Source organism: Vigna unguiculata, chromosome 1 (genome assembly GCF_004118075.2).
Source record: "Vigna unguiculata cultivar IT97K-499-35 chromosome 1, ASM411807v1, whole genome shotgun sequence".
In the NCBI taxonomy this organism is placed as follows: domain Eukaryota; kingdom Viridiplantae; phylum Streptophyta; class Magnoliopsida; order Fabales; family Fabaceae; genus Vigna; species Vigna unguiculata.
In genome coordinates, this window is record NC_040279.1 from 32,706,180 (window position 1) to 32,723,218 (window position 17,039).

The following is a 17,039-nucleotide window of genomic DNA, read 5'->3' on the forward strand; positions in this document are numbered from 1 at the left end:
AATTACTCTATAAATTAGAGTGACATTAGGCACTACAATCACAAGTAATAAAAAATAGAAGAAAGAATCGGGATTGAGAGCTCTTGAGTTGAGAGGATACACAATTTGGAAACCATTTGCAGTTGCTGAACGAAGGAAAGGACAAAGAACGATTGGAAAAGTGGAAAAAATGTTCTAAAAAGGTAATTTTAGAACTTTTTTTATAATTTAAAGTAATATATCCTTCATAGTTTTTCTTATTAAGTTAATACTTGCATCTTTGAATGATTTTTTTTATTAACGTTGTTACTTATCATATATCACTATTTAATGTTTTACTATTATTCGATGAACCAGAATTATAAGTTGTATTTTTAGATGAAGATTGACAAATATAAGACTCAAACATTATGATATTTTAAATGTTTCTTTTATTTATTTTTTATTATGAAATAATATATATATATATATATATATATATATATATATATATATACCAGTGCAATAAGGGCTTTCTGCCCTGGTTATTTTTCTCATTTTGCCTTGGGTCTGGAACCGAGACATATTGGGGCGAGTAGGGATGGCAACTGGGCGGGGCGGGGATGGGTTTCACTATCCCATACCCATCCCCATAAAAAAAATTCATCATCATCCCCATACCCAAACCCAACGGATATTAAACTTTTGTCCCATCCTCATCCCCACCGGGTAACGGGTATAATTTAATACCCATACCCATATCCGTTGTCTTACTACTTCAATGTTAATTTTAATTAATTTGTTATAAAATAATAAACTATTATGGTAAAAGAAACATAATATTATCAAATATTTAGGACGATGGTTGTTTCTTCAATATCAATTACTTTGAAATAAATTATAATTTTTTACATTTTAGATTAGAATACCAAATAAAATTTCATTAGAACAAAAATATTTATTAAATTTGCAAACATTAATGAAACCTAGTTGATAAAATTTAAAAATAGTTTTTAAAAATATAAAAGAAAAACAAATATTCAAATTAAAATATATTTTAAATGTCTGTTTACTTCAATTTCTTAAATTCTAATCAATATTTTTTTATACACTAATAAAAGTTAGGTTAAATTATTCCTTTGGCCTCATTTTGGTAGCAAAATATCAATTTGGTTCCTCAATTTTTTTTATCTTAATTTGGTCCTTATTTTGGAAAATTTGACGTAATCAAGTCCTTTCGGTTAGTGGTGTAGTAACTGTGTTAAATGGGATGTCATGTGTCAGTTTCTAGATTTTTTGAATATTTTTTTATTTTTTTATTTTTTTTTAAATTAAAAATTTGTCACGTGTCAAGCTGACATCGTGCCACGAGGCCGTGATAGTGCCATGTGTCACAATTATGCCAGATGTCATTTTCTCATTTTCAATTTGGTCCCTATATTTTAATTTTTGTCTCAATTTAGTCTCAATTTTTGTAAAAGTTGTGCAATTTCGCCTCTCTCCAAATTGAAACAAAAATTAACTTTTATATAAATGTTATACATATATTTTTATTAAATTTGATTTTTTTATTCAAATTGATATTTTTATTACATATTTTCAACAAAACTAAGTTTATTTAAATTTGTTTCACATTCAATTTTACTTAAAATTATTTTTAAATTTTAAATTTATTTGTTTTTTATTGTTACATAAACTAGTTAATTTTTCTTAAATTTATATAATTATTCTTTTTACACCAACTAAAACATTTGTATAGAAATTATCGAATTTTACACATTTTAAAATATGCAATTATTTAAAATATAAATTCAAATAAAAAACAATATTAAAGTATGATGTAATAAAATATCAATATAATTTATGAATTTTTTTTGTAATTAGCATTATTTTCTATTAACAACTTTAAAATAATTTTAAATAATGTTTAATGTAAAATATAAATTAATATAAACTTAATATTGTTAAAAATATTAACTTGAAATATCAATTTTGATAGAAATATTTGTGCATATTTATATATAAATTTAATTTGGTTTAAATTTGGAGAGGGACAAAATTACACCATTTTTACAAAAATTGAGAATAAATTGAGACAAAAATTAAAATACCGGGACCAAATTGAGAATAAGAAAATGACACCTGGCATAATTGTGACGTGTGACACTATCACTGCCACATGGCACGATATCAACTTGACACGTGACAAATTTTTATTTTTTTAAAAAAAATTCAAAAAAATAAAAAAAAAATTCAAAAAATTCAGAAACTGACACATGACACCCCATTTAACACCGTAACTATACCACTAACGGAAAGAACTTGATTGCATCAAATTTCCCAAAATAGGGACCAAATTGAGATAAAAAAAATTGAGGGACTAAAATGATATTTTACTACGAAAATAGGGACCAAAGGAATAATTTAACCTAAAAGTTATAATACATCACTTGATCAAAATGCCGCAAAAGATCTTTTGAACTCCAATATATGTTGGATGGTGATAAAAAAATATTTATGCGAATTACATTAAATTTTTATATTGTAGTAAATATTTATACAATTATAGTGAAAATATTACAGTATGATTGATAATGAGTTAAAACATAAAAAATAATTAGATAAATATATCAAAAGAGTATTCTACATGATTAAAATAAACAAGAATAAAAGTATTAAAAAATAACAAATGTGTGTCTTAGAAACAATTTGAGAGTCTATTGAAAGAAATCGCACAAAGGAAAATAAATGTATAATTAAGGATATGATAAGATGAAAAATACCTTAGAGATCTACTTTTTTTTTTCAAATATCAACATATATACTCAATGGTCAATAAATAACAAAAATTGTTTTAGAGAAGAAAAAAAATTGTTTAAATGAAACAAAAATTATTAATAATAAGTAAAGATTTCTTTTTTATATTACCTTGTAAATGAAAGGTTTATGCTATTAAACACTTAAATTGAGAGTATTAAACATTCTCATGTGAAAGGAAAATATACAATAAATAAAAATATTAAAAAATAATATAAATATTCAAATGTGAGACATAAAATTTTTTAATTACATACATCATTTTAACATAATTACATAAAGATTTATGATAAGATGAAAAATATATTGGATACGAATGAGTTTCATACAAACCAAATAATTAGAAGAAATAAAAAATATAAAGTGTGTGTGTGTGTGTGTGTGTGTATATATATAGTTAATTAATTATGAAGATTTTAATAATTTAAACGGGAATGGAGATATGGCGGGGACGGGTATTATGGCGGGGATATGTACATCCCCATACCCAATTGAAAAAGTAAGGAATTTCCCATACCCATACCCATACCCAGTCAATGCGGGGATTCCCCGTCAAACTAGGGACGGGTTCGGGCAATACCCACGGAGACGGGTTTATTTGCCATCTCTAGGGGCGAGGCCAGTTATCACCCGAAGCAATATATCCAGTTTTATGCCTCGGTTGTTTGAAAACCGGTGCCATATACCCCATTTTCTGCCTCGGGTCAGATAGGACCGAAGCCATAGGTTAAAATTATTTTTTTTTAATTAAAATTTTTGCAGACTTTTTGGCCTCAGTTATGGTAAGAATCGAGGCCATATGTGAGCTTTTTGCCTCGGTCTTGGTAGCAACAGAGGCATATTCAACTGTTTTTTTTTTAAATAAATTTTCTGTTTTATATTGATTCCCACATTTAAACCTGCATATTTTTTTCACACAGCAGCACAACCATAATAAAATATTTTCTCAAACATCCACAATCCAAAAACATTTAAAAGATAATTGAAATGTACACAATCCAAATACATATATTCTAATCAATACTATTGTACATTTGAATTATGAATTTTGCACATGCTATCCTACCAAACTTTATGGACTTCGCGGGAATTGGCAAAGGACTCTTGAATGTCTGCAAAATAAGACATTAAGTTAGTATATAGAAAGACAAATTTAGTATACCAAACTTTAGAATATTGCAAAGTAATTGTTTTAATTCAAAAATATATTACCGTTTTCCAATTAGTTGTAATACGAGCACGCACAATTGTTGTCATCCATTGCATTATATAGTAACCGCACTCATATGAGTCGATTTGTCTATTACACTACATTATATCAACAACATTAAAATCAATTAATGAAGAAAATCAAATCAAACAATTATAAATATATGGATAGAAATATCAAACCTGGAGGGAACACCATGCAAGACATTTTGCCTTAGCTGTTGATCTCCCTGACAACATGTTATGTCCAATAATTGAACTATGATAAAGGGAATAAGTTAGGATACTTTTATATAACATGTCATTTTTATAAGATTGATATTAGGTTTCTTACCAATCTATCACTTGTCTAAGATGGTTGGGGGGAGGGCGATGCAAAAAGCAAAACCACACACAGCAAGGTTCTCCCTTAGGGAAACCATAAGTAATTGCCAATGATGTCTGAAAAGAAAATAAATTTATTGTTATGCATTAAAATGATAGATTATATTCATAAGTTAACAAGAATGACTTACCCTATAAGGGACAAAATAAACTTATTTTCCACGTTGAAAGCATCCAGTCACATACGATTGAATGTCATCAAACTTGTTGCCTTCATGAGTGAGTTAGGGGTCTACAAACCCATATACATCATTCAGTTCCATAGTTTCAGTGACACTAGACAAATACCTAAACATAAAATTGATCTGATATAAGTAAATAGATAAATATATCATATAACTATGTACAATGATTGAAAGACTTACATCATCCATATCACTATGTCCGTGTCCTATATTTTTTTAATTTTGTCGTATCTCCGTCTACGTATATGTATTTGGGCACCATAAATCAAAGCACTCAACTATCTTTTATCTTCTCATCCCACATAAATTAAAAATTAAGAGTGTAAGTATATCTCTAATTGATTTATCAGTCAAACATATTTAAAAAATCCAAATACAACATCCAAAACATTTTTATCTTTCAAATATAAGTAATAAAATCACCAAAAACAAACTCATTCATTCAATCTCATATTAGTAACATTTTTCAGTCACAACTAATCTCTCCATTTCAATAAATTTCATATTATCAAAATTTATTCTTCCACGTATCAAATCAATCACATTTCCTCAATTTTCCATACTTTATCTGTTCATAAAAGGAAAATGGTACAGTGACTACCCAATTTGACTACCCAAGTTACTACCTTACGTGGAATATAATATTTCATTTTTTTTAATTGAAACAAATGGAGTGGCACGTGAGTGATGGAAATCTGGAATTAAGTTACCCTTTCACGGGTTGCCGTAAATTAACAGCCATCCCGTGAAATTGAAAAAAGAGGAAAAAAGTGAAACTGCAGAAACTTCGCAGACAGTGTTTCGGCTTCCATACCAACAGTTTTCTTCTCCACCGCTCCACTGCACCTCTGCACTACCGCACCCCTTCGAAGTCCACCGCACAGGTACGAAGTCCACCGTTCGTTTAGAAAATCCACCAGCACGACGAAGTCCACCGTCTTTACGAAGACCACCGTGCCTGCGAAGTCCCCCGTCCTTGCGAGGTTCCCCGTCCGTGCGCAGTCCACCGTTTTGGTGGTCTGCTTCGAAAATCCACCGCCCCGAAACACGGAAAGGTAACTTCTTTGTGTTGTTGTGTGTATGGTAAGTGTTTAGGATTTTCCAGTGAAAGGGGGTTTTTAACATCACAGTGTTCTCCATTTGCAGGGTATTCTTCCATTTGGTTCAAGGTATGATTTTTTTTGTTTTCCCCAAACCATTGACGTCGTGGTTGTTTCCACCTTGTTGAGAGTTTTTTTGAATTTCTTGCAGGTTGTTTCAGATGTTGCTGCCTCTGCAAATGAGCTCAGCAATACCTTTGTGAAAGAAGGTTTTGAGAAATTTGGACGTGGAAGTAAGGGTGGCAGAAAAGATGAGCTAATGGAAGTTATTTAACGTCAAGAACAAATGTTGGGTGAAATTCAAAAAGAACTTTATGAGTTGAAAGCAAATATGATTGACAGGAAGAAGCAAGGCCATGATGAGGTTGAAGATAATTATTATCAATGGGATGAATCTAGTGTTGCTGACATAGGTGAAGAAAAATTCAGTGAGATTGCTCAACATAAATCTGGGGATATTGATGAAGGTAATTTTGTTGAGACATCAACAGATCAACTTGAGAAAGAAGAAAATGGTCTATATCAGGATGACAAGGAAATACAACAAAGCAATATGTATGTAAGACGCAGGGATGATCCAAGGAAGCGTTTCAAGAGTATTTCATTAAGAACTCCTTTTGCAACATATAGCAGGAGGAAACGTAGTCAATAGTTGATTTAGATGAATGTTGTTTTGTGTTATTAAGAGTTCAGCTAGGATTATGTTAAATTCACATTTACATATGGTAGTTGTGAAACAATTGTATTTCATACAACTTTGTTGAAATTGTTAGTGAAGACTTGTTACTGATATTCAACCGTTTTGTTTAGGATACATATTTTGGTTTGTAAAATAATATTGAAGTGAATACAACATATTGTATTTTATAATTTTTTGCAATGGAACCCAAACAGCAGACCCCAATTCATTTTTTTGTGCAAAATGTTATAGACAGGTCACCAGCTAATACATCAGGGGTCAACATATTATTCAGTCAATGTTAGATTGTGTGTGCTCAAGCACTTGTGGGCTAATTATTCCTGACCTTTTTGTATTAGGAGTGTATATACCTACTGTAATTGTGATTGAGGTATTCCCTGACAGCCTTAAGGTTTTAGTTGTGGACATCCTTGCAACATAGCAGGGGTGAATAAGTTGTGTAAAAAGTTCAGGAAAGGTCACCAGTTATCAATTGTGTGGTCACCAGATATTTCGTGTAGACTTAATTTATATGTGGTGAATTATGTGGACCAATTTTGTGGCACCAATATTTATTAGGTTCAACATAGCCTGCACACAAGCTTTGAGGGTCATTCTCTTCACTGTAAATGGGGAACAATTTTGCTGCTTATACAACAGACCCCAATTCATTTTTTTGTGCAAAATGTTATGGGCAGGTCACCAGATAATACATCAGGGGTCAACAGATTATTCACTCAATGTTAGGTTGTGTGTGCTCAAGCACTTGTGGGCTAATTATTCCTAAGCTTTTTGTATTAGGAGTGTATATACCTACTCTAATTGTGATTGAGGTATTCCCTGACATCATTAAGGTTTTAGTTGTGGACATCCTTTCAACATAGCAGGGGAGAATAAGTTGTGCAAAACGTTCAGGGAAGGTCACCAGTTATCAATTGTGTGGTCACCAGATATTTCGTGCAGACCTAATTTATGTGTGGTGAATTATGTTGACCAATTTTGTCGCACCAATATTTATTAGGTTCAACATAGTTTGCACACATGCTTTGAGGCTCATTCTTGTCACTGTAAGTGAGGAACAATTTTACTGCCCATACAACAAACCCCAATTCATTTTTTTGTGCAAAATGTTATGGGCAGGTCACCAGATAATACATCAGGGGTCAATAGATTATTCAGTCAATGTTAGGTTTTGTGTGCTCAAGCACTTGTGGGCTAATTATTCCTCAGGTTTTTGTATTAGGAGTGTATATACGTACTCTAATTGTGATTGAGGTATTCCCTGACATCCTTAAGGTTTTAGTTGTGGACATCCTTGTAACATAGCAGGGGTGAATAAGTTGTGCAAAAAGTTCAGGGAAGGTCACCAGTTATCAATTGTGTGGTCACCAGATATTTCGTGCAGACTTAATTTATGTGTGGTGAATTATGTGGACCAATTTTGTCGCACCAATATTTATTAGGTTCAACATAGTCTGCACACATGCTTTGAGGCTCATTCTTGTCACTGTAAGTGAGGAACAATTTTGCTGCCCATACAACAGACCCCAATTCATTTTTTTGTGCAAAATATTATGGGCAGGTCACCAGATAATACATCAGGGGTCAACAGATTATTCAGTCAGAGTGTGCAGAAATATCATATGGAGTTCGATTTTATCAGTGAATGTTGCTTAGGTGAATAAAGAGGTCTGCATAATAACAAAAATAACAAACAATTACTACATTTCTTTAACCAAATATTTTTTGATAGTTCAAAGTACAAACAACAACATTCAATGCGTAATCAAAATTTAAATAGCATGGAAATAAAAGGCATCAAATAGTTTTGAGCTAACTAAGTGAAATATTATCCAAGGCAGATGATTCATCCTTAGAGGTCTCCCCAAGTTCATAAGAAGGACTTTGAGTTGAGGGAGGAACCATCATTTGTAGTATTTCGTCCACATTGACCGACACAAGTGGTGGGTTGTTGGTGTCGACATTTGCCCCCACATCATGATCCATATTTATGTTTTGATTTACGTTTAAATCAGATTGCACATTTGTCTCCATATTTTGATCGACAATTTTTTTCGGAACATAGTTAAGTCGCACTACAAGCAAAGAAGCCTTTACTTCTTCTTCAGTTGGAGGGCTAATGTCATATTTGAAAACCTATTAAACAGAAAAAATGAGAAAAGTGTATCAAATTCAACCACTTGTACAAGTGAAGAAAATATTTTTTTATGTGTTGTTATTTTATTTGCCTTGACAATGTTCCTTAGACTGCGCACGGACGGGGGACCTCGCAGGGACGGGGGACTTCGCAGGCACGGTGGTCTTCGCAAGGACGGTGGACTTCGTCGTGCTGGTGGATTTTCGAAACAGATGGTGGACTTCGTGCCTGCGGTGGATTTCGAAGGGGTGTGGCAGTTCAGAGGTGCACTGGAGCGATGGAGAAGAAAACAGTTGGTATGGAAGCCGAAACACTGCCTGCGAAGTTTCTGCAGTTTCACTTTTTCCCTCTTTTTTCAATTTCACGGGAGGGCTGTTAATTGAAGGCAACATGTGAAAGGGTAACTTAATTTCAGATTTCCACCACTCACGTGCCACTCCATTTGTTTCAATTAAAAAAAATGAAATATTATATTCCACGTAAGGTAGTAACTTGGGTAATCAAATTGGGTAGTCACTGTACCATTTTCCTTCATAAAATTATCACCACTACTAACACTATTGGACAAAGTCCAACATTTCATGCAAGATTCTCAATTTAACACATATATTATTGTGGTCACCCTTTATATCATAGTTTATAATTTCACTCAGTAAACATGAAAGTTTGTCCATGAAATTAGCTTTCCTCTTACCTTATGAATTTTTTTTCTAGTGTGGTTCTCCTCTCTTACGCAACTTCACACTTAAATCACAATGTATTTGACTCAAAGTCATCTTAGCTTTAAGCTAAAATAATTTTTACGTTAATGACTAAGTTTATTAGAATTAAATGTAATTAGTGATTTTTTTTTCACATTTTAATTATATATATGTACTGGTGTTATATATATATATATATATATTTTTTTTTTTTATGATTTTATTTTTTTCAACTATTATCACAACTTGATGAAGATAGTTTAAGTTGTAAGATATCAGATAATATTAATAAGTTTTTCTTAATTGTTATTTTAGTTTATATATTTAAGTCTTGATTTGTGTTTGTTTTTATGTTTATTTTTTACTCGATGGTCTTATTTTTTAGAAAAGACTCATTTAAATTATTTTGAAAAGAAAAATTATTTTTATTACGCTGACATCACGGTTATTCGAATGATATATTAAAATTTGTGTTAAAGAAAACATAAAGATCAAATTATTTATTAATTTCAATTTTCTCATAAGGTACAAAAATCAATAAAAAGAATCATACTTATTGTAAAACTGCATGCGAGGATTGTGAATTCAACAAACACACAACATTGATAAAACATAAGTACAAAGTCATGGGCATGGTGGTCACAATTCGGTGATAGAACTTACACTTACAACAAGATCTAAACTTATGTACTTGTTCATTGTGATTCTTATGTATGTTTGTCTGTTGGGTCTGTTAGTTCTTTTAACTAAAACCCTGCATCTATGTTTACATACCGTTAGAACCAGTGACACACCTGCCACAAATCTGTACTTTTTAAAGTCATTATTTTTTTTGTATGTTTCGGGAAAAGAATACTAGGTGTACAACAATGCCACATCACATATTAAATAATGGAATTGATATTAAATTGACCTAATGATAGAATCCATAATATTTGTTTTTTTTATACAAATTCTCTAAATAAATTAATTGAGAAAGTGTCACAAGATAAAGTTGAATCAATGCAAGTTGCAATTAAGCCATTACAAAGATTCATTAGGAAAACTGTCTTGATCAAATTTATTTGACAAACACTCAAATCAATTTATCAAAGAGATGTTAAAGAAAAAATACCCACGTTGCCCGTAAAAAAGGAAAAAAAAAACATTAATTATGATTAACTAAGATTTTTATATAATATCTATTCTAACTTTAAAAGTTTGATGTAGACAGCACACGTTCTTGTCATACTTTCTCAATCTATGTAAAACACGAATTGAATTCCACAAGGAAAAAAAATGTCACTCTACTTGGTTAACTTTTGTCTAGACAGACGTGTAATTCTAATAAAATTTCAATTTATAATTTTCTGTTCATTTATGAACATATGATATATGATATGATACTACTTGTTTTCATATTCAATCTATTTAAAAAAGAAAAATTAGATACTCAACTCATCTCAAAAAATTTGAATCGAATTAAGTTGTGAAATTTGAGTAAAGTACACCCTTAATTTATTGTGTATATTAAGTTTTTCCAAAGAACACAAATGTCAGCCATAATGTATAATTGACATAAACTTTTTTTCACATAAATAAAGTGTAATTAATTACATTTATTTATATTTAATTTAAACGCATGTCATGTATATAAACAAGTTGTATACATCAAAATCATCATCTCAAAAGATGAGGGGTAGCGGGAATTGCATGTAGTGGAAAGGCAAAAATGAAAACTTGAAAGAAAGTAAAGAGCGAAAAAGAAAAGAGGCGCGGGCTTCAAATGAAAACGTCATCTTGAGAGGCGCCAATGAAATCTATCGCCGCCCAGTCAACAAATCTCAGACGTCCACGTTTCATCTCATACATCATTTCTGAAAAGACCGCCTCCCATGAAAACTAAATAAAATCTCTAATCTCACTTCAGTAATCTTCCACGCGACCTTCTTTCTTCTCATCTCTCCCCTTTTTTATTTTCAAATAAAAACAAAATGGAGGATTCCACAAAACCTAGCGCCGGAAAAACCAAACTTCTCAATCCATGGATGCTTCACTTCCAGAAACTCGCTCTTGAACTCAAGTGCGCTCTCTGGTTAGTGAATTTTTCTCTCTCCAAACCTCTTTTAATCTTTGAATCTTTGCAGCTGCAGATTTTTATTTTACTTTGTTTCATTTTATTGTATAATTTAAATTTAAATTAATTTCCTGTTTGTGCTGCTACTTTAGCTAATTTAAACTACTGTTGGTATCTTTAGTAGTTAATTTGATTAATGGATTTGCTGCTGTTTTTGTTTTTGCATGTGGCGGCGCTGGATCTTACAGTTTGAGTTTATTCAAGAGACCGGTGTTACTTCCATGCAACCACCTTTTCTGCGAGTTCGTTACTTCTTTCTCTTTGTTGTGTTGTATATGCCGGTCATTTTGTTTGTTGCATGGCTTTATTCACTAATGACGATGATTTAAATATTTGGTAGTTCATGCTTAGCTGATTGCGCAGCAGCTGGCGCTGGTTCTGAATGTGCTGTTTGTAATGCAAAGTATGCTCAAACAGGTAATTTGTTGCTAAGTTTCGCATGCATGTGTGCTGCATGATCAAGTACCGGGGTGTGTTTTGTTGTTTTCTTTTTTTCTTTCAATTTGGTTATCAATTTCACTCCTAGACAAGTACTACAGTTCTGAAACTGATCAAGTTGTGTATGTAAACCCTGTAGTATTAGAAATGATACTGAATAGTTTTTCAAGCGTGGGAAAATCCTTCAAATCAGTCCTTGGTGATCAGTAAAGTATGTTAATACATGGACTAAATTGATAGATATATAAATTAGTTCAAGGATACTTATATACTTTATTTATCTTTTAAGATAATTTTAGAGAGTGTGAAATTTGAAGGATAAAATTTTGATGATTTCCTCTTACTTGTCTTTGCAACATATGTTTCCAATGTTTTTTATTGATATCTATACTTATATTTTTGATGTGATGGTTGTGGGAGGCAGATGTAAGGCATGTGCCTTTTGTGGAAAATGTGGTAGCAATATACAAAAGCTTGGAGGCCACCTTTTGTCCAAGTTTGTTTCATAAACATTCTTCTGGTGAGTTCATTTTACTTTTGGAGAGCTTTTCCAATTGATTGAGAAAAGAAATTATGCCTTGTTTGATGCTGAATTTATATATATTTAAAATTGTTGATGTAGGTGACGAGAGGGTTTTGGAGCCATGCCAGGCAGTTCTTAATTCAACTTCTAGCAGCATACAAGCTCGCAAGCTTCCTATGAATTTGCCTAATTTGAACAAGGTTGGGGTTGTCAAGAATCACAAATCCAAGATTGCAGGGCATGACAAAGCTGAAGAACTTGAGTTCTCTCATGGGAGAGGGAAGCCTAATGTGATGCAATCTTCCCATGTGGAAATGGATGTGAATCAAGTGACACAATCAGCCCCAGATAGCCCTCTTTTTTGTGATACCAAAGGTTCAGATAATGACTGCAGTGATCAAGACAGTGAGCATGTAAGAAAAACACACTCTTGTTTATGGTTACCTGTCAATACACAGTTAAATCTTCTGGATGTCCAATCCTTTATCAACTTGGTTTCTCATTTTCAAACTCTTAATTTCAGCAACTACCTCCTGATAGACTGGGAAACTCGTCCTTAAAGAGAGCTAGTACAGGAAATGGAAATTTGAATGAGAAAATGGGACAATTAAGGTCAGAAAGTTCAGCCTCTGAAACTGAGGGTCTTGAAAGGGATCCCAAGAGACATAAAATTCTTGGCCTTAAATCTGGAAAGGTCCCTGGTGCACAATTGCCAGCAGATACTTCAAATGACTTTTCTCCAACTGGAAGTACTTGTTCGTTTTGCCAATCTTCCAAAACCTCTGAGGTAATATTTGCATGCACCAATCCTACACATTGCTTTTTTAATTCTCTTTTCCTTGAAAACTGTTATGCTCATGCTGCATATGCTTATGGACAAATGGCTGAAACTATTTCTTGGTCTTTATGGTGAATTTTTGTAGGCTACTGGACCAATGCTGCATTATGCTAATGGAAACTTAGTTACTGGAGATGCAGCAACGAAGCCAAATGTTATACCTGTGCATAGAGTTTGCATTGACTGGTATTCTAACTTGATACTTCTATGCATTGTTCATTATTAAAGCATTCTAGTCTATATTTCGATTGTTTGATTTGTGGAGCCACCTAGAAACAGCACTGAATCTTGCTTGACCGTGTTTTGTTCAAAACCATTTACATTTCAACCAGGTTGCATTTTTAGTATCTTTTGCCTTTCTTTTTGCATTTTTCTGATAGATGTGATGTAAACTTTTGAAATCCAGGGCACCACAAGTGTACTTTGTTGGTGAAGTGGTTAAGAATCTCAAGGCAGAATTGGCAAGGGGAGCAAAACTTAAATGCAGTAAATGTAATCTGAAGGGAGCTGCTCTTGGCTGCTATGTCAAATCATGCAGAAGAACTTATCATGTTCCTTGTGCACTTGACATCTCAACTTGTCGTTGGGATCATGTAAGCTCCTTTCCATTTTAAAGCTATTATTATAGAATTTACATAAAATGTACCTGTGATTCTTTGCATTTCTCTAAACTTCTTGGGGACATTCACTGGTCCAGGAGGATTTTCTTTTGCTCTGCCCTCTCCATTCAAACGTCAAATTTCCATGTGAGAAATCCAGGTCTAAGAAGCAGGCAGTTCGGAAGCATCCCAATTTGCCTCAATTGTATGCTTTCTTCCTTGTCATGAGTTATTTTGAGCATCTTACATTGTTTTTTCTTCCTATGCTGTGATGAATTTTTCAGGGTTTCAAATTGTTTTGTTTGTTTAACTTTCAACCTTTGATGTTAACAGTTTGAACCAAAGATTAATGTACAATGCATGCTACGGTTGTAATCTAAACTAGACAATTTTTCATAATTAATATAGTGCTCAAATGTCATACTCAACCATTTACTACATAGTGGATTTTGGGTTATATATAACTGCTGCTTTTGTTTGTCATAATACCCTTATGAATATTTGTAATTTCTCATCAAGACTAGATACTATTACTGAGTAACTCCTGTACACAGGCCACCGCACCACTCAAATACTCTTGAAGTTTCACAGGATGATGGTAAAAATATGGTTTTCTGTGGATCTGCTTTATCAAACGAGGAAAAGGTTAGTATGCAAGTTGTCTACTTGCTGTGATTGAGTTTATTTGTTATCTACGTATTTTTAATGTTTTTCTTTATTGGGGCCTCTACAAGATTGCAAAATGTGAATAATGGATACCGTATCTTTTGACATGTTGAACAATCTGATATCAATAGAAAGACTTGTATTGTGTTTTTTCTTGTTGAGGAGCATATTGCATCATTCTGTGCTTTGTGTATCATGATTTAATAGATTGGTATATGAACTTTCTTTCCTTTATTGATGGTGCAGGTACTTTTGCTCAATTATGCAAGCAAGGTTGGTGCAACTGTGACGAAGTTCTGGACCTCAAATGTTACACATGTAATAGCATCAACTGATGCTAATGGAGCATGCTCCAGGACATTGAAAGTTCTCATGGCCATTCTAAATGGACGATGGGTACTAAAATTGGATTGTAAGTTTAAGCTTTTATTTCAATCTTGCTTATTTGAGTTGATATTCTCTTTGATTATAATTCTGGACAAATGTTGGTATTTGGTGGCTTCAATTTGAGTGTTGTAGTTTGGAAGATGACCTGTTCTTTTACAGACATGAGAACAAAATCAATATGTTTTATACTCACATTGATGTCCCCTTGTATATTATTAATTGACTCCTAAAGTAAAAGTTGCTCTTGATCTGAATTATACATTTGATAGCGGTAACAAGCCATTCATTTTTTTACCTCATGAAAATCTTCAAATACCACAAAGTGGTGTTAAATCTGGTTAGTAACTAATATAACATCTTCTTTGTAAGTTTGGTAATCTTAGGGCTCTTGTGAGGATCCTGGCTCTAGGGACCTAGGGTTGTGTTGTAGTTGAATGAAAATTGGACTGGAGAGTGTTTAGAATGATTTAATCTTACTAATCTTATTTATTTCATGTCTTCGGCACCTAGCCACCACCTACAGGAGTTGGTCTGCTAACATGGGATATTTGTGTTTGTGCTTGAAATTTAAACTTCTACCTATGCATCAGCATGTTATAAATTTAAACCGTGTATATTTGTCATACATACTTTTCGTATGTGCCTGATGAACATTTTTTTAATGCTTATTTGTAATTTTTCTAGTCATGTGGATACCATGTATTTTGCTCTGTAGGGATAAAAGCATGCATGGAAGAGAAGAATCCTGTAGAAGAAGAACCATATGAAATTAGTGTCGACAACCAAGGGTGTCAAGGTGGCCCAAGAGCTGGCAGACTTAAGGCCTTGGCCAATGTAAGTATTCTAATTGCATCATATGTACATGTAAAATGTAAGGGCATGGATTGTTTTTCTTGCACTGTCAAAGATTGTAATATCAAATAACTTGTAGAATGCCTCTTATTTTCCTTTTCAACAACGGAAGCATCTAGATGGATGTTAAGGTTACATGTTATGTTTAGCTTAGCTGTGACTTGTTGACTTTCGACATTTATATTTCTTGCTGTTTTGAGGTTTCTAAAAACCGTTGGAATTTGTTGTTAAATTACTTGCTAAATCTCTCAAGTTCTAATACTAATACTCTAATTGTTGTGATGACAGGAGCCAAAGCTATTCAGCGACTTAAAGTTTTATTTTTCTGGGGATTATGTGTCAACTTATAAGGAAGATCTTGAAGAATTAATTGAAGTGGGTGGAGGTGCTGTTTTGAGAAGCAAGGAAGAATTGGTAGCACAAAGACAAGAATGCAAAGTGAATTCTCCAAAGTTGCTTGTTGTTTACAACCTTGATCCCCCACAAGGATGCAAGCTGGGGGAAGAAGTATCAATTCTCTGGCAAAGACTGAACGACGCAGAGGATTTAGCTGCCAATACTTTACAAGTGATTGGTCACACTTGGATTCTTGAATCAATTGCTGCATGTAACTTGCAGCCTTTTGTTAACTAAATTGTATTGGGTAGCTAATAGTTTGTTTCTCACTTGATAGGGAGTTCACTGCCAAAAGAATGATCATGTATAGTTTGAATTGATTGTATTGGGCATCAGGTAGTTAGATTGTTTCGGGTATTTAGGGTTAACTAGTTATTCCTCAACTTGGTTCTCTATGCTTTTGCATGTTCATTTTTACAATTAACGGGTTCTCTCAAAGTCGAGATGAATACAAGCAGTCTTTTAAGTAGTCTTGTGCAAAATCAGTTTAAATTATGCTTTTAATATGATGACCTGAACTAATTTAGAAGGGAATCAGTTCAAAAAGAAAAAATCGAGTTGATAGTTACATTTAACATGTTATAAGTATGTAACAACCATTCAATTTTACTACCTGTAGATTGTTATACTTAACTTGATACAAGTCTCGTGGTATATACTTAACATGTTATAAGTCTCATAGTATATACTTAACATTGGTGTGTATATATAATTTAAATGTGTAAGTTAGGATTATTACAAACCAATTGTCATATGAATTTAAAGTTTTTTAAAAGATGAAGTTTTTATCTAGATACATTTATCTCAAAAGTTTGGAAACACTTCTAATTAAACTAAGACTACTTAGTTTTGAAGGCCCTGATCCAGCTCCAAAATTTACCACAATGTTAATGCATTTAAAAGGAGTATAGGAAAGGAATAAATCACACTGTAAAAAGGTATGATATAATAATAGTATCTTCTGCTCTATAATTCTTAATAAATATATTATTATTCTATTAAATAAGTCTTTTCTATGTATTGTAATTAGAAG

The 17,039-nt window shown here is 32.5% G+C and overlaps 1 protein-coding gene across 1 annotated transcript; it reads left to right on the forward strand.

Annotated features, from left to right (window-relative positions):
• Nucleotides 1–10,990: 10,990 nt before the first annotated feature.
• Nucleotides 10,991–16,488, forward strand: LOC114187250 (BRCA1-associated RING domain protein 1). Its single transcript, XM_028075445.1, has 13 exons — nt 10,991–11,265; nt 11,496–11,549; nt 11,648–11,724; nt 12,170–12,265; nt 12,368–12,681; nt 12,792–13,055; nt 13,192–13,292; nt 13,513–13,699; nt 13,804–13,910; nt 14,260–14,350; nt 14,618–14,783; nt 15,474–15,592; nt 15,899–16,488. The coding sequence occupies exons 1-13, from the start codon at nt 11,165–11,167 to the stop codon at nt 16,241–16,243; spliced, it is 2,022 nt and encodes a 673-aa protein (XP_027931246.1). The 5' UTR covers nt 10,991–11,164; the 3' UTR covers nt 16,244–16,488.
• The last annotated feature ends 551 nt before the right edge of the window (nt 16,489–17,039 follow it).

Excerpts from the sequence above, each read along its gene's own strand:
- LOC114187250 (XM_028075445.1), top strand. The coding sequence starts at position 11,165 with ATGGAGGATTCCACAAAACCTAGCGCCGGAAAAACCAAACTTCTCAAT. Across the intron at positions 12,682-12,791 it reads GTGATCAAGACAGTGAGCAT|CAACTACCTCCTGATAGACT; the intron begins GTAAGAAAAACA and ends TCTTAATTTCAG. Across the intron at positions 13,911-14,259 it reads CATCCCAATTTGCCTCAATT|GCCACCGCACCACTCAAATA; the intron begins GTATGCTTTCTT and ends TCCTGTACACAG.